This window comes from Pyrus communis, chromosome 6 (assembly GCF_041283825.1).
Source record: "Pyrus communis isolate YQ-2024b chromosome 6, ASM4128382v1, whole genome shotgun sequence".
Classification (NCBI taxonomy): Eukaryota; Viridiplantae; Streptophyta; class Magnoliopsida; order Rosales; family Rosaceae; genus Pyrus; species Pyrus communis.
The window spans coordinates 5,028,364-5,048,690 of NC_142570.1; the positions used below are offsets into that span (position 1 = coordinate 5,028,364).

General features: G+C 40.7%; 4 protein-coding genes across 8 annotated transcripts; 1 reads left to right on the forward strand and 3 right to left on the reverse strand.

The window, feature by feature from the left end:
- Positions 1-542: 542 nt before the first annotated feature.
- Positions 543-5,536, reverse strand: LOC137710468 (MA3 domain-containing protein). 2 transcript variants are annotated; one of them, XM_068449495.2, is made up of 4 exons: positions 5,245-5,536; positions 4,420-4,656; positions 2,693-2,787; positions 543-2,580 (listed from the first exon to the last, which is right to left on the reverse strand). In XM_068449495.2, exons 2-4 carry the CDS (start codon positions 4,637-4,639, stop codon positions 781-783), a joined length of 2,115 nt encoding a protein of 704 aa, XP_068305596.1. In that variant the 5' UTR covers positions 4,640-4,656; positions 5,245-5,536; the 3' UTR covers positions 543-780. The 2 variants fall into 2 exon arrangements, with proteins under 2 accessions (XP_068305596.1, XP_068305595.1); XM_068449494.2 differs by having other exon boundaries at positions 5,212-5,536.
- Positions 5,537-8,726: 3,190 nt separating this feature from the next.
- Positions 8,727-12,325, reverse strand: EMB1006 (Pentatricopeptide repeat (PPR) superfamily protein). 4 transcript variants are annotated; one of them, XR_015963447.1, is made up of 3 exons: positions 11,424-12,325; positions 9,431-10,960; positions 8,727-9,237 (listed from the first exon to the last, which is right to left on the reverse strand). XR_015963447.1 is itself a non-coding variant. In XM_088695503.1 (2 exons), the coding sequence occupies exons 1-2, from the start codon at positions 12,281-12,283 to the stop codon at positions 9,655-9,657; spliced, it is 2,166 nt and encodes a 721-aa protein (XP_088551629.1). In that variant the 5' UTR covers positions 12,284-12,325; the 3' UTR covers positions 9,295-9,654. The 4 variants fall into 4 exon arrangements, 1 of the variants encoding a protein (XP_088551629.1); XR_015963449.1 differs by having other exon boundaries at positions 8,727-9,268; XR_015963448.1 differs by having other exon boundaries at positions 8,727-9,278.
- A 1,320-nt stretch (positions 12,326-13,645) lies between these two features.
- LOC137710899 (uncharacterized) lies at positions 13,646-15,014 on the forward strand. The gene has a single exon (XM_068450057.2). The coding sequence runs from the start codon at positions 13,646-13,648 to the stop codon at positions 14,789-14,791; it is 1,146 nt and encodes a 381-aa protein (XP_068306158.2). The 3' UTR covers positions 14,792-15,014.
- On the reverse strand, positions 14,913-19,991 carry LOC137710898 (putative Ufm1-specific protease). Its single transcript, XM_068450056.2, has 13 exons — positions 19,709-19,991; positions 19,239-19,601; positions 18,288-18,556; positions 18,068-18,155; positions 17,776-17,951; positions 17,128-17,218; positions 16,683-16,808; positions 16,517-16,564; positions 16,368-16,444; positions 15,801-15,889; positions 15,591-15,702; positions 15,403-15,505; positions 14,913-15,280 (listed from the first exon to the last, which is right to left on the reverse strand). The coding sequence occupies exons 1-13, from the start codon at positions 19,887-19,889 to the stop codon at positions 15,051-15,053; spliced, it is 1,953 nt and encodes a 650-aa protein (XP_068306157.2). The 5' UTR covers positions 19,890-19,991; the 3' UTR covers positions 14,913-15,050.
- Positions 19,992-20,327: the final 336 nt, after the last annotated feature.

Sequence of the window (20,327 nt, forward strand, 5' to 3'; positions counted from 1 at the left end):
CTCTCTGAACTTAAAATGGTATGGATAACATTTGGGACCAACATGAAGCCTACTTTTACTGAATTTTTGTCTAGAGAAACGGTCCCCACATGATAGAGGTTGGGGAGGACAATCTCTCCCTGGCAATCCGAAACTATCATTCATCCATTATCATATATAATTCTCAGTACATATAAATTTTTCTCGTAATGTACTTTATCAATTGCGAGGTTTTACCGCTACAGTCCACTCTTCCGCAGAGGTTTTTTTTGGCCACTCAAATGCCCCAAAGAAAGGAGAGACATAAGACATCAGTCGAACTAAACGCTCTTCCAAAAACCCCAGTAGAAGAATGTAGCTAATCCGTGGGATGTTCCGACCACAGACCAAATCGGTGAATGAGATGCATTGGTATTTGCCGGCCAGCCGAAGGAGAGCGTCAAAATCCGGCAGTCCAACGAATCGGTGTATAGAATACGCGGTTGCATTGCAGAATTCCGTTCACGACTCAGAAGGCAGTCAATGTAAACAAAAAACAGCAGCTTTATACATGGGCAGTGGGATCACTATAATCTCCTTGACTAAATTAACCATTAATAACACAAAATAAACATCTGAGAACAAATCTAAATATCATCCCAATACCCACATCCACCTTTCAAAAGAGATCAGAAAAAACACGAATTTAAACAGTACAGAGACAGAGAGAGAGAGAGAGCTCATGGCCAACAACATTACATGAGAGAGAAGCAACCAAAAAACATGTGTTCCTTCTCAAGAAGCTACAGAGCCTGGGTTGGGTTAGTGCGAGCCATCCGCAGCAGGTGATCCGAAGGCAGGGAGGAGCCACCCCTTCTCCTGCGCCTGATCCACGTAGAAGCTGAACTTCTCCCTCGCGTTTGGAATGTCAAGAGCCAGATCATCTAGCCCGTCCTTGACTCGGGTGAAGCCTTTAGTCATCTGGTTGATTGTGATCAGTCCTTCGCTGAAGCACTCCTGAAGCAGGTCTAGCATCCTGTCGTTCTTCTTTTCCATGGCCATGACCAGTGCCTTCTTCACCACCTCATGGTTGAAGAAGGGCATCCCAAGATCCCGAATGCACTGGCAGGCTTCGCTCAGAACACCCCCACTCTCAAACTCCTCTAGCAGCTTTGCTATCTTGTCCTTTGCGTCCTCCACAGCCCAGCCAGTCCCGCCTCCCCAACATCTCAGGAGCCTCTCGCCAGCATGACGAGCAGAAGTCAGAGATTGAGCCGATCGAACAGTCTCACTTCCACTGCTATTTGGTGGCAACTTGCTGCCAATTTCTTCCAAATTCAGAGGAGCTAAAACATCATCAATTACAGCCCTTGCCAGGAAAAGAGCAAGCTCATTCGAAGCATCCAAAATGTCCAATTCTGTATCCTCTGCAGATTCCAGAAGCAAGACAAAGCCATTAACTATGTCCTCGGTTGAAAAGATCTCAATGTGAAGGGCAGAAAGCAAAACAGATGCCATTTCCTTTTCACGGTTCTTGCGATCCATTGCAAGGGTGATCAGCTTCTTCAAGAATAGTGGATTATATTGAGGTACCCCAAGATCTTCAAGGCTCCGGATCAGTTCTGGGATATCATCTGAGAGAAAATATTCATGGATTATGGGCACAATCTCTTTCTTGTACCGCCTCACTTTTTCATCTTCAACTTGTGCATCACCATCTTCATTCGATGATTTCAAAAAGGAAGCATCAAGCCAACCTCCATCTGTCGCCTCGAGTACCAGGGACTGGAACAAGCTGACTGCTGACGGAATGTCAAGAGCAAGGTCGTCAAGGCTCTCCACCAATCGAGAAAAGCCCTTTACCATTTGACTAGAACTAATCAGGCCTTCTTCAGCTGCATCCTTTAACAGCTTAATTACTAGCGGTTCTGCTGTTTGAATCTCCATGGCAAGAACCAAAGCCCTCTTCACAACCTCATGATGAAAGAATGGAACACCTAACTCCCTTATGCACCTACAAGCCTCAGAAGTGTCTCCACTTTCCACGTATTCCCTCAGTAGACCAGCAATTTTTTTCTTCACCTCTTCAACAGTAATGTGGGTGCTACCACCCCACCTCCTTTCCACAAGTTCTGCATGGTGTGGAGCTGAAAGGTAGCTCTTCTCAGCAGTCTGGATTACTTGAACGCCCTTTGAAGATTCTGGGAGTGCCTTCTTTGCCCTGGTGCAGAAGGCCGGGGGAAGGATGTCATCAACCACTGCACGAGCAAGAAACAAAGCAAGGATGTCTACTGCATCCGGTATGTCCACTGCAAGGTCATCAGCAGATTCAAGAAGGATGAAAAATCCATCTTTAATCTGGGGAGGACTAATGACATCAGCATACAAAGATGAAAGCAAAACCGAAGCCATTTCTTTCTCCTTATCATGCCTATCCAAGGCAATGGAAACAAGTCGCTTAATGAAGTAAGAATGATATTGACTTGAGCCTAGTTCTTTGAGGTCAGATGCTGCCACTGCCACATCACCAGTGCTGAAGTATTCCTCAATGATGGAAACGACAGCTTTCTTGTATTCATCCAAGGGATCTGTGACAGTTGACTCAACAAGTTGATATGGTTCCTGATCAAACCAGAGAAATTAGATTAGAACTCAGAATTTTCAATCTACCTTATCAGAGCACAAAGTAATAAATGTAGGAAATATATATACACTAAACTTGAAAATTTATTACCTCGCCACTGTCATAGTTAGGGTCATTGCGATCAAGAGTGGCTTCGCCATCAGTGTCAAGCAGTTTTCCCCACGTGCCCTTACCACCGCCTCCCTCTGTTGCCATAAGACAAAGACGAGAATCAGTCCCACCAACAAAATACCAGAAATAGATAATTTTAATGACCATCTACAATATCATCGATTCAGCACAAACGAACAACATCAAATAAAAAGTTAAAACTCGCAGAGCTATAAAGAAAAGAACTTTAAAACTGACCAAATCTAAGTACTACCTTGGTTAGAATTAATCAGTCATGAATTTTACCCACTTCAATCACACCCTATCAACAGCCTAAGTTAAGCTACACACGTAGTAGCTTAATAGAAGAACAACAATTCAAAATCATGCATGAGATGCATATTTTTGCAGTGTAACTAAGTTTCACAGCACCATCATGGTTCATGACTTCAGCTACTACAGTAATCTCGGCGATAATATGCATGAGATGTACACCGTTATAGAAGGTAAAGTCCTGGTTCGTGTAAAACTAGAGTAGCAATAATTTACTTAAAAGGTTAAAAATTCAATTGATATATGCAAGGACGGATCCACATAGGGACCAGGGAGGTCCCAGGACCCGTTGGCAATCCTAAATCGTTGCTATAAATTTTCCGGAGACCCCTCGTACTCGAGCATGAGGTCTGTGTAGGTTGCAGTGGCTGTCTTCTTCTCGGAGAAGATGACCGCGCACGGAGAAGAAAGAAATAGGGACCCTTCCTGCCTCTCTCCTCCTTGCTTCTGCCATGGTCTCATCCGTCGGTGCCACCCACTTCTCCTCCAACCTTTCTCTATCGTCTGGTGGGGGCAGTACATAAGCCCAAACTTTCCCAAATTATTTCAACCATCTTAGTAATTTTTCTTATGGGTGAAATTTCCTTCATAAGGTTAGTAAGATGGATATGATCTGTCATGGGTTGGTGAAATTTGGTGGTGAAGCTACCATGGCTTCGGGAGAATGGGGAGGGAGGCGGTTGGTGGAGGTATGGCAGCTTTGTTCTTAGTGAGAGAGAAGGTGAATGTTTGGAAACTAGTAAAAGAGAAAAATGGTGTGTTTAGTTAGAAAGATAGTGGGAGTTTGGGGAGAGTTTTATTTAACCAGTGTTTTAAATTGGGATGTGCTATCCACACACCCTCTTAATTTGCGGCCGTCGGATTGACTGAATTAAAGAAGATCAAATGACAGAAATAAACAAAGGTTGTGTGAGAAGCAAAAAGGGGTGTGTGAGAAGCAAAAAGGGGTGTGTGAGAAGCAAAAAGGGGTGTGTGAATAGCGCACCCCTTTAAATTTAGTGCTTCATATTAAATAATCAATAACTTAGGTACTCCCTAGTAACTTATGAAACCTCGTAATGGACACTTGAATTATGATTTTATAATTTGTAATATTGTTTTGCATATGATTTTTGAATGAAATGTATTATATTTAAATTTTCAATGTTATTTTTGTCTATAATTTTTTTGACCTTTATAATTGGGACCCCCGAGTTTAAAATCCTAGATCCGCCACTGGATATATGCATACAAATTCTTATAAGGCCGACAATAATATAACAAGAGTCGCAGAGATAACGAAGCATAGGGGCGAGTGGACAACTAGAGATATTAATAAAACCATAAACATCATTACGTAGTGGTAAGCTAAAATAAAATCAAACCAAATCACAAAGTGCCGAATGGGGACTTACCCTTCTTTACTCGCACCAACTTCCCTGAGTGTGACCGGCGTACATGCCTCGCAGCTATCCCAGCTGTTGGTGCCTTCCCACCAGCAGGGGCTTTTACATGGTGTTCAGACAGAAAAGATGTAGGGGATTTCGGTGATGACGACAAAACCTCCACATTCTGGCTGGCAATTTTTAACATCTCCCTCTGCTCATTCGTCAGAAATCCCTCACTCGAGGCCATTTACCCAGCCAAAAGTCCTATATGAATATTAATATTTAGTAAAAATGTAGATTAATCATTCGATCTAATTAATTTCAAGTTGATCACTCTAGTTTCCACCGTTCTTCGATTAACTAAAACCGAAAGCCCAAGTGAAAACAAATTCACCTACAGGAAAGGATTTACATTTATCTAAGCAGTGTAAAACTAATCAAATATCAAAAATGAATTTACCTAAGCAAATATTAAACTACTCAAATATTGAAAACGGATTAAGCAAGCATTACCTACACATAAAAATTACAGCTAAAAACTGTTTGGCTACCAAAAAAGGGAAGCAAATTGAAGAAATACAAAAGAAAAATGCAGCATCAGACTCAGTACAGCACAGATTTCATTTTTCCGAGCCCCAAACAATGCGAAAACCAAACACCACATGCATCATTTTCCTTTCCATTTCCCGTACTTTCTCAGCATCCAAACACCACCGACGTACACAACAAGAAAACAATCCACTCAGTGATGCTGTATGCATACGAAGTCGGAAGAGTGGCGAATCCGTTTCTTCCCGCAACAAAAAATTCGAAAATAACCTGTACGTATACGAAGTCGGAAGGACGGCGAACCTGTTTCTTCTGTGCTTGGCCCGGATCTCGAGCCAAGAACAGGAGAAGCAATCGGATATCCAAATCTCAGAGCTCCGGACTCCCACTGGAAGCGCCGAAAGGGCGGGAGACAAGTGCTAGCCCGGAAACAAAACGACGACAATCTAACGGATCGGCGGGTCGGGGTTGGTCCGGGTTTATCAGAAACCGGCGGAGGTGGATCCGAATCTGTGAGTGAGTGTTGGAGTCTCAATCGGTCAGAGATTTGTAGAGAGAGAAGGTGAGGGGAGAGAAAGGGAAAATGGATGAGAATGGAAGTGTAGGGATGCGGTGGGTTTTATAGGGAGGCTACGGTTATGATGACACGTCATCACTGTGGGGGTTTTGGGTGTATATGTGATTGGGCCGTCCACGTGGCCTTCCCGCTAAAGCCAGCATAAAATGTTTTGGCCCTATCTTTTGCTTCCACCCGAGTCCGGTCTAACCCGGTTTAGGGTTTCGGTTTGGGATATCTCGCAGAATTTACGCTTCTGCCCTGTTTTTTGTCGTTTTGTCCTGATGAGGTTTATCTTTGTTACCATGGAATTTGTTTAATGAAAAAAATTGTATTAATCTGACGCATTAAATTTTGTTTTGTGTTTAAGTAAATAGTTAAACCATTTACTCGAACAAAGTCTTTAACCATTTAGGAGTCAATTACTGTCAATTTTTGGCATGGTAAGGTCTTTAACTCGACATTGATAGAATAGTTATTTTCGGAGATGATTTTGCATACTATTTTCGTCTTTTGATTCTCTATTTGATTTGTTTAATCTAAAACATGAATGAACATAAATGTGGAGGACGAGAAAAAGAGTGGAAACTTGAGAAACTTTACACAAATTAGGCAATCTAACAAGTTTTAGTAAGCAAATTTTGTCGGCACTTCACACAAGTTACTTCAACAGAGCACTTTGCACTGTGTTGGTAGCTGCCACTTTGCTGGCGCGCAATTCGCACACGTAGCTTCAGCTGAGCACTTTGCACTGTGTTGGTAGTTGCCACTTTGTCAAAGGTAAGCCTGATCATTTAAAACAATTCCTTGTATCTAGTGAAAGTTGTCACTAGTTTGTTGGATGACGTTTCTGCCTTCTGTAGTTTGATTGGCTGACTCATGAGTTCTTTTGGTGCAGCTTGTCATGGTCTAATAGAGGGTTATCACTTGGCTCGCAATCCATGGCCAAAATGGGTCATGGGCTGTTAATTTAGAGCAACTCCACCCCTACAAATTGCCCCACATGTTGAGTGATTGAATCGTACAACCCTTCCAAAATCTGCTCCAAGCCAAGCCAATTGCCTTATCTATTGAGTGGGCCCATCTCTCATGGATCAAGTAGTCAAGTGAGATTAGCATGAAGCCTTGCTTGAAGCGATTTGACATCCGGTAAAGTTAGTTTATGGTCAGCCATGTTATAATTTTTTTTACGTCAAGTGCGTGGTCTTCACGTGCAAGTGGGGAAAGTGAGTTGACCAAAAAGTGTCAGTGGGACTTGCACTCAGGTGCACTCAATTTCTGTTCCAACGTGGGTCATTGGATTTCTTAGATCCGACGGTCCATATTGATCTGCTTTTTTAAATTCAGAAAAAATAAAAATAAAAATAAAAATTTTGAAAAAAGGTTCATCCCACATGGCACAACTTGGGGTGCTAGATCGCAAAAAATTATAATCCGAGGGTCTGTATCATTCATTTGAATAACATTAAAAAATTATTAAAAAAACACAGAAAATTGGAAAAAAAAAATGGGAGCCTTACTTATAGAGACACAAATATATACCATATTTCACACAACTCCACACCTTTTAAAACATTACAAAAAGGGACAAAAAACCCAATAACAGAAAACCAAGCCCAACCAGACTGACTAAAATTACGGCCCATGCCACTCGACTATAACCGTTAATAAACGGTCACGTTAACCACAACACGACAAATCAATAAAACCAACCGGTTTCTTCCCCTTTTCCATTCAATACCTGCGTTCCACTTCCCCAAACCTATCATTTCAAATTCCCTCTCACACAAAAGATATTTTCCCATACAAAAAAACCCTAAAATCTGCATAGTTTCCGAAACTTTCAAGATGGATTTTCAGTGATTCACAAAGTTTAGCCGGATTTCCAGAAAGATTAGTGTTTCAAAGGTTTTCCTACTACTCAAAATCATCTTTTTGAATGATTATAATTCAAACTCTGTAACAAACGAATGCATTATCAAGTGTTTTTGCACATGATTTTGCAAAAGAAAATTGTAAAAAAATGCTTGCATTATCAAGTGTTTTTTGCACTTGATTTTACCAAACAATTCAATGTTCCAGTTCGTGAAAAACCAATTTCAGTGTTTTAGATGTTTCAGGCTTTTTTAGTTTATATGTATAATGATTGTCAAACATCTGAATAAGAAAATGAATATGTGTCTAAATTTTGTGAGTAAAAACATTAACCATCTATTTTCGATGCTGCACTTTGTAAATTAATTATGGTTCTACTTTATGTTTGTAAATTGGTTCTGCACAATTATGCATTTACGTTGTACTAATGTTGCACTTTGTAAATTAATTATGGTTCTACATTCTGTTTGTAAATTGATTCTTAAACGTCTAAAAAAGAAAATGAATATGCGTCTAAATTTTGTGAGCAAAAACATTAACCATCTAGCTTCGATGCTGCATTTTGAACTGATGTTGCATTTTGTAAATTAATTCTGGTTATACTCTCTATTTGGAAATTGGTTCTACATTGTGCGTTAACTACCAATTATGCATCTATCTTGTTTGCTAAGTGATGCTGCATCTAATTATGTAGTTTGATTGGCTGACTCATGAATTCTTTTGGTGTAGCTTGTCATGGTCCAATAAAGGGTCATCACTTGGCTCACAATCCATGGCCAAAGTGGGTCATGGGCTATTAATTTAGAGCAACTCCACCCCTACAAATTGCCTCACCTATTGAGTGATTGAATCCTACAACCCTTCCAAAATCTGCTCCAACCTAATCCAACTACCTCATCTTTTAAGTGGGCCCATCTCCCACAGATCAAGCAGTCGAGCGAGATTGGCATGAAGCCTTGCTTGAAGCAATCTGACGTCAGGTAAAGTCAGCCTATTGTCAGCCACGTTATAATTTTTTTTTTTTTTATGTCAGGTGCGTGGTCTTCACTCGCAAGTGGGGAGAGTGAGCTGATAAAAAAGTGTCAGTGGAACCTGCACTCAGGTGCACTCAGTTTTTGTTCCAACATGGGTCGTTGGATTTCTTAGATCCGACAATCCATATTGATCTGCTTTCTTAAATTCAGAAAAATAAAAATAAAAATAAAAAATCTAAAAAAAGGTTCATCCCACGTGGCACAACCTGGGATTTTGGATTGCAAAAAATGGTAATCCAAGGGTCTGTATTCATTTCAAAAACATTAAAAAATTATTTAAAAAACACAGAAAAATGGAAAAAAAATGAAAATTAAGAAAATTTGAAATTAAACATAATATTTTATTATTAATGAAAAAAATAATTTTTTGAAGTCAATCGCCCATGCAATTCATTTGCAGATTAGAGCTACCCTCGGATGATTACTGTTCACTAAGACAATAATTAACAGCTGTCCAATAGCCCGTGCAATTATCGCCCTAAGAGTAGAGTTGCTCTTAGGGCCGGTCAGCCCAGTTCGTTGGGTTTGAACTCTGACCGGGCCCCACCCAATGCTGATCCATATTAGGTGATGATTCTTCAGCATCAAGGCATACAAAAAGATATTGCAACTGGATTTTGGAACAAATGCTGACTGTCTGTATAGAGTTTGGATGTTATCCTCTTGAAGACTGAATAGGTCTCCGGCTTCAACAGCCAACCCGAGCAAAGAAGTGGACCTGGGAAGGGAAACCATCCGGAACTTGTGCACCAGGACGAACAACAAATCTGTAAGCCGACTATTCCTCAACGGTTTTCAGTCAGCTCACTCCCGAGCCTTGCAGCCGAAGTTCTAAAACACGCAAAAGCAAAGAGGCTCATAACTACAGGATACTACAAGAACAGGAAATCCATGAGAGCTGAATGAGATTTATGCTCAAATAACAACATTTTTTCAGTACAAATAGATTGTAGACTAGTACAGGGGACTGGGGAAGCAAAAGAACTTTTTTCCCTTACATCGACATATGAACAGATATGCTTACCTAGTTGTATCAACGGAGACTGGCCTGCATCAGCTGCAGCCAATCTTCTTGTTTTGTGAAGGATCACGCAGATCTTGTAGAGAATTTCACCCTAACAACTTCTGTGTGGAGGTGATTTTTTCAAATTTCCAACTTAGGCAGTCCAGACACGAAACAACTACTATGTCATAACCTTTCTGAAACTTTTGAAAGAAATGCAGAAAGTGATAAGCTGAAGATTGACATCACTCTGAGTTATCGGTTCTGACATAACGCTTGTTCTTGTTCTTCCAGAACTCATCTTTCTTTCCCTTCTTTTTAACTTTCAACAAACCCATTTTGCTATTAATTATACCGAGTATAGCACTCTTGTCCTTTTTGTTCTTCCGTGCAGCTTTCACATCCAAAATTGACCTAAGCTTTTCATAAGACCTGGCATCTGGCACTTGTCCATTTTTTACCATTTGCTTGTGGTAGAAAAATGCTCGTCTGAAATCACGAACACGAACATAGGCATAAATCATGGTCGAGTAAGTTACAGAATCAGGTTTTAACTTGAGAGCTGCCATCTCTTTCAACAGCTGTGGCAACTTTGAGTGTTGCCCTCCCCGTGCATACGCATTCATCAGCATATTATATGTCATCACTGTTGGCTGCAAGCCTACATTACCAAATTCTGAAATCACATCTCTTGCTTCCACATAGTGCCCTTGTTTGGCAAATCCATCGAGAAGAGTGTTGTATGTCACCTTAGTCCCCACAATCTTCTCTTTGATCATCAGTTTCCAAATTTTCATCAACATCTGCACGTCACCAGCACGCCTAAATGCATCCAGTAAAGCAGTATAGGTTTCTATGGAGGGCTTTAGTCCTTCTTTTTGCATGTTTTCAAATGCAATGTAAGCCTTCTCATGCCAGCCGCTGACTGAAAACGCGTGAATAAGAGCTGTATAAGAATGTGATGTTGGACAAATACCAACCTTCTTCATCCTCAAAAAAGCATCCGCAGCCATATCACTCATCTTCTTCTGCCTCCCATATGCACTGATAAGACAAGTATAGGATTTGACATTTGGCTTTAGTCCCATATCCTGCATTTCGACCAGCAGCTTCTCAACAATCTCCGGCTCCATTTTTCTGCTGTATGCACTCATTAGAACATTAAAAGTGGCAGATGTTGGTTTAATCCCCTTTGATTTCATCTCGGCAAAGAGACCTTCAGCTTCTTCAACTTGGTTTGTATTACAAAAGGCATCCATTAAAGTGTTATACACAATGGCATTTGATGAGACTCCTTTCTTCTCCATTTCTACTTGAATGATAAGGGCTTCACTCTTCAACCCCTCATCGCAGAATGATTTTATAAGAGCACCCAAAACTTCTTGACTCCATTTGACACCTTTCCTGTTCATTCTCTCGAAGAACTGCCATGAATCTTTTGCACTACGTCCAACTTTTCTCATGACAGTAATCATTATTGAACATGTCACATGATCCGGAAGGGTATTATTTGCTTCCATAGTCTCAAACACCTTCCAAGCATCATCATACCTGAAAAAAGTCAGTAAATATCAAATGAATTCTAGCAAGTCACTTTATCTCTTGCAAGCATCAACAACAACTTTCCCAAATTTTTTGTTCTTTCAACGAATAATCAAACAAATTGGATTAAGAGCATAATGCAAGTAGCACGAAGGCTTTGCCTCGGGTCTACTGAAACATGCTTAAAATCCCAACAATTCAAACTTCCAGTAACTCATCATATAACACCCTACTCAGACAACTACCAACAAAAGTTCTATGTGCATCGATATTGTCGAAAATGCTTCTACAATATGTTGGTACATCGTGCTGATCTCAGTGATATCAGTACATTATCAATGATATATCAATTGTCCCTTTTTTTCGTAGCCAGACTACAATTACTAATATGATATCACTACAAATTGACCGAAAAGCGAAATCTAAACTTCCAAATGGCAAAATAAAACACAATTACCAAAGCATTTCATACCTCCTGGAGCACATCAAGCCCGAAATTGCAGCATTATACACATGAACATCCCAGAACTCCTTCTTGGCCGGTAAATTCCTAAACAAAATCATCAACTTATCCCCCATACCAGCTCTCCCCAGCATCGGAAACAAAACCGAACACGCCCGAGGCGTCACAAGAGACGGCTCCTGCAAACCCATCCACTCAAAGAAATACAAGCAACCCACCAATAACCCCTCCTCACCCATCACCTCCAATACTCTCACACACTCTTTCTCCCCAACCCTTCCTTCGAAACCCCCCAAAGCCTCTCCCAACGTCAAATTCTGCGGCAAAGTCCTTGCCTTTTGCAGAATCTCTTGGACAATTCCCTCAGGCGATGCATTTGAACCAAATTTGATTGGACCAACTTGTTGTTTCTGTTCTCCGAGCAGTTTTTTGACGCCGGTTTCGGGTTCCGATTCGTCTGCGAGGTGGGTACCGTCAGCCAAACGCCAAGCGGAGCGGCGGTTCTTTTGGAGAGAGAACTTGCCTTCGCGCTCAGGGTCTTGGGTTGAAGTGCGGGACTTGAAGAATCTGAGAATTGGGTCATCTGGGTACTCCTCCTCTTCTTCATCTTCTTCGAGTGCTGGTGGCTCTTCTGTTTCTTCTTCAGTTTCGTCTTCGTCTTCTTCCTCTTGGTTTTGAAGAAAGGGGAGGAAAATGGGAGCGGAGGAGAGAGAGGAAGGAGTGGGCGGAGCTGAGTAGAGAGAGAAGAGTCTGAGATTTTTGGAGAATACGAAGAGGCAGGGTTTTGGGAAGTGGTGGTTTGGTGGAGGGTGGCTGTGGGAGCAGGGAAGTGACGGAGGAGGAGAGAATTGGCGGCGGATGAGAGCCATGGTTTGGCTCCTTTTGGATAAGCTGCAGCTAGCTTTTGCTACTAGCAAATTAGCAATGCCACCATCTCCTGGGAAATGAGGGATTAGACGGTGCGTTTTGGGGGCTTGGGCAATCTCAGAAGTATGGGATGACGTGTAATATGGCCTTTAGACGTCAAAATCCCAAATTTGTGTGACGTGTGGGCTTTATTTACACCCAATAATGTAATTAGGACACTCATCAACCCTATTTTTACCCAAACTTTTCACTTTTACCTTTGTGATTAATTTTACCATTTTTTTTGGTTTATTTTAAAATTTTGTTGCATCCAAAAGCATACCCGATAACTTCTTTGAAGTGCTAATAATCATTCCGTTTGAATAACAAATCTAACCAAGTTTTAACAAATTGAATTAAACGATGAAATTTGTTTGAGAACCGTAACAGGAAGCTCCCATCCCTTCACATGTTTCTCTTTCCGTCACCGACCATTTCCGTAAACTTTCTGTCAACGAAAACATCGACCGTCATCCTTCACTCAATTTTCTTACCAACCGTATTTGCCTATATGATTAGAAAAGCTCTTAAAAATTGTTTTATATTAAAAAATCAAATAAATTAGAAGAGAAAAATTAAAATTTTATTTTTAATTAATTTAATGGAGAAATTCACCACTCAACATTTTCCAAAATGTACCACTAAAATAGCTAATTGGTTACAAAATTAAAAATAAGAGTGTTCAATTGTACTCCCTCTAGAGTGTATAGGAAATGGATCACCTTGTATCTTGTTGCCCAAAAACCATGTAAAAAAGAAAATCTCCTCACAAAAACGAGAGATTTTTTTGTGTCACGGAACACGAGCAGTAATTATGTGTCATATACCTTTATTTTTTTTAGAAAATGTTATTAGCATTCTAAAAATCTCATTTTATCATCCTAATAAATGTTTTTTTTTCTTCTAAATATAAAAAATTTGAAGTGTCAATAACAATTCTTATTTTTTTATTAATAATACATTGTGTGTGTGTGACCGTATCCAGAAGAACCGAATCTCCTCTAGAGCAATATATGCTGAGCAGGCCATCCGAACTGTTAAAATTTGATCCGACGATTACAATTATTATAACTTTTAAAATACCCATCCATTTATAATCATTGAATCAAATTTTAGGATAACTGCTGAGTAGGCTTAGCATATATTGCTTCGAAGGGGATCCGGTTCCGTATCCGGACGCACTTAAGAACATCTCCACAAAACCCCTTATACCACGGTCTCAACTTTCCAGAACACACAACTTTTCTCAGCGCGAAAAATATCGGTCAGTAATTACATCATCCCAAAAACCTCCGTCTTGATTCGATTTGCTTCCAATCTCTTCAATGGAACCAGATCTTCCGTCGCGATCCAATCGCAAGCGCCCCATCCCCGAGCTCTCCGACTCCGATTCCGATTCCGACAGACCCAGGGCAGAAAGGAAGGTTAAGTTTCCCAAGGGGAAGAAGGCGAAACGGGAAGACGAACCCGTGAAGATACGCAGAGCCGACGAGGATGACGACGAGATCGGGGGTGAGTTTCCGGACCCCCGTTTCGCCGCCAAAGAGCGCGAGAAGCGGCGGCGCTTCGGGGACGACGGGATCGGCGACGATGTCTCCGCCGCTGAAGTCGCGTACGGCGAGGAATTGGATTACGACAACTTCGTGGATGACGGGATTCAGATGGACCCTTTCAACTTGGAGAAGGAGAGGAAGGAGGGTTATTTCGATGCCGAGGGGAATTTCGTGGAGTATGCCGAGGGGAACCGAGTGAAGGATGCTTGGCTTGATAGTGTTGAAGCTGGGGTTACGAAATTACATGTTCCGATACCGAAAGCCGAAGATGATGCGGCGGATTTGCCACCGGAAGATGAAGATATTGGGAAGATTAAGAGGCGCATTGCCGACGTGCTCGAGGAAGGCGAAACAGTGTTGCAGGCTCTGAGGAGGTTGAAGGGGAACAAGAAGGTGAAGATGTCGCCGGAGACGAAGAGGGTTTTCGAGCAGCTGACTGAGGATGCTGTGACGCTAATGGACAAGCACGGGGAGTACGATGTGAATCATGAGAAGAAGGAGATTTTCGAAAGGGAGGCTCAAGGGTACGAGACTTTAGCTAGGGCAAGACTCGAAGGCATCCCAGCCGCGCCAGTTGGGAATGATAACAATGGTGGTGAATCTGCTGGAGATGGATATGATATGTTTGGTGAGGATGATGATGAAGAAGATGCTAATGCTGCTGCTAGACCCTCGGATTCTAACGGAGCAGGAGGCGGTTCCTCTGAAGGGCAGAATGATTATGTGTTTGATGAGAATTCGGGGTACTATTACAGCAGCAGTTTGGGTTACTATTACGATCCATCCACAGGACTCTTTTGCTCTGCTGCATCTGGGGTTTGGTACTCATACAATGAGGAGACTGGCGCGTATGATGAAGTTCCTCACCACGATCAGGCTGCTTCTGCTGCGGCCGCCACTACCACCGGTGTGAATTGAAGAGGATGAAAGAGATTTGCCGCTTCGGAACGTTGTATTATCTGCACTTGTTGATAGGTTAGAATTTAGATTTCAAATCGCTGTTGACTTCTAATGTATTTTTCTTGCATAACAAAGAAGATTTTAGACATGATTAGCATAATTTCACAATTAATTCTTAAACATGATCGTTTTGTATAGATCAAATGCCTGTTGCTGCTTAATGTGATGCTACATTTCATAACAGGGTGTATAGATTCGATGATGATTTTTGTATAGATCAAACCATATTAGGCCTCTGTGGAAGCAGAAGATTATAGAACTTATCATGCAAAAAGAAACTCTTTCCCTTGCTATCGACAGCCTTTTTCCACCCGCACCATCCGCCATTTACAATTTTCTTGTGTTCGTCACTGCCTGTGTAGTGAGGATCGAGTATTAGGAACGCGCAATCTCCGCTTGCTTCGTTGTAATCAACTCCCAATAGCGTATATGCCAGAACTCCACCACCTGCATTTATATATCGAGTCATAAGAGGTTATCATTTTGTGTTTCATCAATTGTTTCTGCAAAATATCTACCATCTTTAATCCAGAGAAGCGTCAAATTTACGGGGACAGGGAAGAACTAACCAATCATAATAGGTGTTCCTTGAGTCTCAAAGTGTAAGGCCAGCTCTCGACATTTTTCGGGAAGCTCAGCTCCAGATCGGACATTCATGACTTTGCAACTAACCTGTTCGATACAAGAAACAAATATTGTTAAACTCCGGCGCGTTTTACTTGAGAAATTCTCAGTAAACCACATTGATGGTACTTACACCCAAAAGCTTGTTCAGGACAAAGCTCAACTCGATGGCGCCAATCCATTCGCGTGACCCAACGAAAGAAGGATCTTTATCACCAATCTCTACAAGTGCCTGCTGTATTTCCCTAATATGAATTTATACGATGCTGATATGAGGTGTCGGAAAAGAAAGCGAAACGATTAACAGAGGCAAAGCAAATTCTACGCTTGGCACATCTTTTACCTATGAGAAGGAACTTCTACGGATGTGTAGTGTTGGAGTCTGAACCATGAAATAATCGTTTGTAGAGAGCGATAAGCACAACCCCAACCCTAGCAAGGAAATGAAACAACACTTGACATAACTGAATTTAAAACTCATAGAAGGCCAAGAAGGGCACTCCTGGAAATGAATTATTAGACAGCTTTAATTCAAGGGAGTTTTAATGAAAAGCCCGCGGTACTTATTACTTTAACGAAACGCTATTCACTTTACCCTTTATTTTGTCCTTGTCGTTAAAACTCAAAGTTTTCAAATTATTTTCATTAGTTTTCCTTTAATTCAATCATAATGAAAATTTAACCTAACCGCAGAACCACAAAGAAGAGCTTTCGGATTTTTATTCTTTAGTATCTTCAAAAAAAAATTTAATCATAAATCATAGAATTAATAAATTTCAAACTTTATATTACACACATCCGTTAGAACTAGTATTTGGGTGTTTCAGTCTTGGGGAAGATCAGCCTGTTATCCCTAGAGTAACTTTTATCCGTTGAGTTACGAATAATAGGTATAGAGAACGCTCATTACCGAATCATTAAAGGCATCTTGTAGATAATGGTAGTATTCATAAGAGCCTTGCACCAAAGACATACTGCCCCCAGAAACTGCATAAACAAAATTCAATTAATAGAAGGCAGGGAAAGGGAATAAACAAAGAAACAAGAGCAGCCACCAACCGCCACTGCTTGGAATCCCAACGTGTGCATCTTTGAGCAAACTAGAACCTGAAATAACCATAGAATTGTATCAAAATAGTTATTACCAACAAAAAAACCAAAGAAAAAGAAAACGTTTCTTTATGGAGACGGGATGACGTTGCCTATTCAATGGAAAATGGTTTACCTTTCCACTTTGCATCACTCCTTACAGCATCCCTCGATGTAGAGAAATCGAGAGCGTTGGCAATTCTTAGAAGAGGACGATCAAAAGGTAAACCCAGTCTTAAGTGCAAAGATTTTCTAACTTCAACTGCAGAAGGCTATGGCAAGATTAAGAAAACTAATTCTAAGAGCAAATTACAAAATTGTATAAGCTTCCTCTCTAAAAATCCATCCATCTGAGAAATAATCCTACCTTTTCCACATTCACAAACACTGAAGCAAAAGCAACTTTTTAATCATAAAAGAGATGCAAGTGTTTATTTTGATGATAAAAAAGAGCAATCTCTAAGTTTTCTGTGACGAGCCCGAGCCACGTAGTAGCATCTTAACCTTTTTGTTTTAAGACTAGTACTCTTTCAAAAATAGAGTGTTTGAAGGAAGCAAATTTCATCTTTGCCACTGCGTACCTTGCTTCATTTCTGTTTCCCCATAGTTGAGTTCATAGACAACAGTGATCGGATGCAGAACACCAGGAGGGCTAAAGTGATACGGATGTAGCTGCAAATGCAACAAACAAAATAGTTACTTGAAGTTTGATCTGGCTGTTCTGATAATCATTAATCACTGTACTAGCTTTTTATTCAACATTTCTGTGAGCGGGCATCAGATACTACGGAATGTCCAGACAAAGCTTAAGGTTTTCGAGCATGTGCACATATGTGCTAGTCCATAATTATATGATATGGGAGCACAAGCACAGTGTAAATTTCAAAAAAAGTAAGAAAATTGCACAGTGGAATGAGGATAATGCCAATAAGACTGGACCTTTTAATACATAAAGAAGAAAAGAAACTAGTTTCTTGGTAAAAGAACTTGGTAAACCCGAAGTGTGAATTTTAAGGGCTCACAATCAACAATTGGCCTCTGCCAGATGATGTCTTTATGAAATACAATAGCAGGAAGCATGCACATGGAAAGAGAGAGTGGAACGGAAATTACTCACTTGTACTAGAATTAATCTTGTGTTTCTGAATTTTCTGGTTGGAATTAGTATTTAGATGGATAGTAAGAACGAGAGATCCATATGATATTATACAAGAAATGGTTTGCCTTACCTGAGGATGTTGTGCTAAGAGGTTGGGTAGGACTGTATTTCCCACTAAATTAAACTGATCAATCAACCCCAGAATCAATAACTTTGAAACTGCATGCTTCAGTGGGAGACCCTTGGCTGAATAGCAGAGCACTTCTAGCTTAAAATCGACCACCAAAACTTTGGCTTCTTCCAAAGCTGAAACCACACAATTTAAATTCCATTAAACTGAGTAAAAATATAATCTCCACTAGAAAGCTTCATAATTGAAAATGTATATCTGTACGTCATATGATTAAGAGTGCAAGCAATACCTGGAAAATATTCAGCAACGGGTGCCATAGATTTTTCTGACTTATCTGAACTATTCAGCAGAATGCTTACTTGGATTCTATCTGCATGCTAAGCAGGAAAGCTAATCAAAAACTGAATTCCAGTATTTACTGTTATTGCTAAAAGAAGATTTAAACAAACTACCAAGGGAAAAATTACAAGATCTCAAATAAGCAATGAATCTCTTTCACTTTGTCCTACCTCAACAGAATATACCGGTGCACCTTTTTTACTTTCTAAACAGAAGTGGGAACATGACAAAAGACCAGCCTCAGAATCTTGAGCGCTTTCTCCTCCAAGTTCGACATTTGAGAGATCTGTGTCAAAATCCAAATCTATACCGCGGAGGATGACAGGTTGGGGTACTTCAGCAGATGTTTTGCTTAATGCTTCTACCAAGTACACAGCCTTTGGATCTTTGAATTTTGCAATAACTGCTTCGGTTGCATGCCGAAACATCTTTTCTGAATCTAATACAATAGTACACGAGAAATGAACACCATTCAAATCGATTTGCAATAAAGCACATGGACCCCTTCATCCAAAAGGCAGAGTTAAACCGTGGCTAAATTTTATCCAATTGCAAGTATGAAATCAGAAATGAATGAGAAGGCATTTGGGAAAAAAAAGTTAACTTTGAACAAATCCAGCTCATACTCTCGTCAACAGACACTCAACAAAGCCTTGGGAACTTTAATGAAAAGCTACCAGTACTGTTCACTTTAACGAAAAACCACATTTTTACACTAAAAAGTCAATCTTGTACTATTTACTTTATCTTTTATTTTGTCCTTATCGTTAAAACTCAAAGTTTTCAAGCCCTTTTCATTAGTCTTCCTTTGTTTTTAAAGCGGTCAACTATAGTATAGTTATTCCATGAATCTACCCTTCTACTACACACTAGCGTTCCACCACCCCGAAAAAGTCACTGCAATCTAATTTCTACACTCGCATAAAATAACGCTTCAGAAATCATGTTATGCACTCATTTTAGCGAGTAAAAGCTCTCGTCAGTAGCTCATTCATCCACAAGCAAACCAAATCACAGTACCAAACATAACAAACAACCATGCCTGAACCACCACCAATGCTCAATCAAATTTCCAAATGAAACTACACAAATCTACGAAAAACACCACCAGAAAAACTTACCCTTTGGCTTGTTAACTGGATAATAGATTGGCAGCTTAAACGGAAGCTCACACCGGAGCAGACAGCCCCTCTCCCAAACATACTTTTCAGGATGATCATCATACAACACATTCACAGCTTCAAAGCTGGTCAAGCTCTCGGATTTCGACACGAAAAACTGAATGTCACCACCACTACAATCCGCAACACCACCAATTACTTGTCGACTATCCAATTTTTTTCCAATGTCTCCGCAGAGTAGCTTCCGCAGCCTTCGTGCCGCAGCAATTGCCTCGCCGGCGGCGCTCATTCCATCACCGGAATTTGCAACGATCAATGCTCCGATCACCTCAAATCCTTTCAACAGTAATGTCCGAAGCTCTTCTGCTCAGATTACGAAAACTAATCAAAAATCGAACTGCAAATGCCCGAAAACACTAAATTTATTCAATTTCTTCGATTTCCTCGCGAAACAAACAGAATTTCGGTACCTGATTCTCTGCGGTAGTCGGGAGAGGAGGAATCGGTGTGGATGCATCTGACGGTGGAGACGACGGTGTGTGGCGGGAAAAATGGGGATCCGATCAGCCATTGGAGGCCAGGTTCGTTCTTGTGAAGGACGAGCTTAGGGCATAGAACTCGAACGCTTGTACTCTCGTTTACGTTCTCCATTCACTCTGACTGTGAGCTTTGCCCAAACCAGAGCTGCTCTCGTCTTCCCGATTTCACTGCCTCCCGCCGTTTCGGAGAAGCCGAAACTTTGATAACCGAAAATCGGAGTGGGTTTATGGGCCATTTGGGTTCAATAATTGTTTAATCGTTGTACTGTGGCCCATTGGGCTTAGCGATTGGATCCAAGGGATTGTTTGAAATTGACATAGAACTAAAAGCGATTTTTAATAATTAAATCAAGGGAGAATCGAGTAATAAACAAAATGTGTGTGGAACCATCTTCATTTCATTTTACTTTTTGACATTTTGTACATCCAATTGCTCAAGCGCAATCACATAAGCGAATCTCAACTGTTGATGCATTGTGAGAGCTACATGCATCAACAGTCAGGAACCAACAAACAACCATTACAGCCTGTAAGACTTCAATTTTTGAGC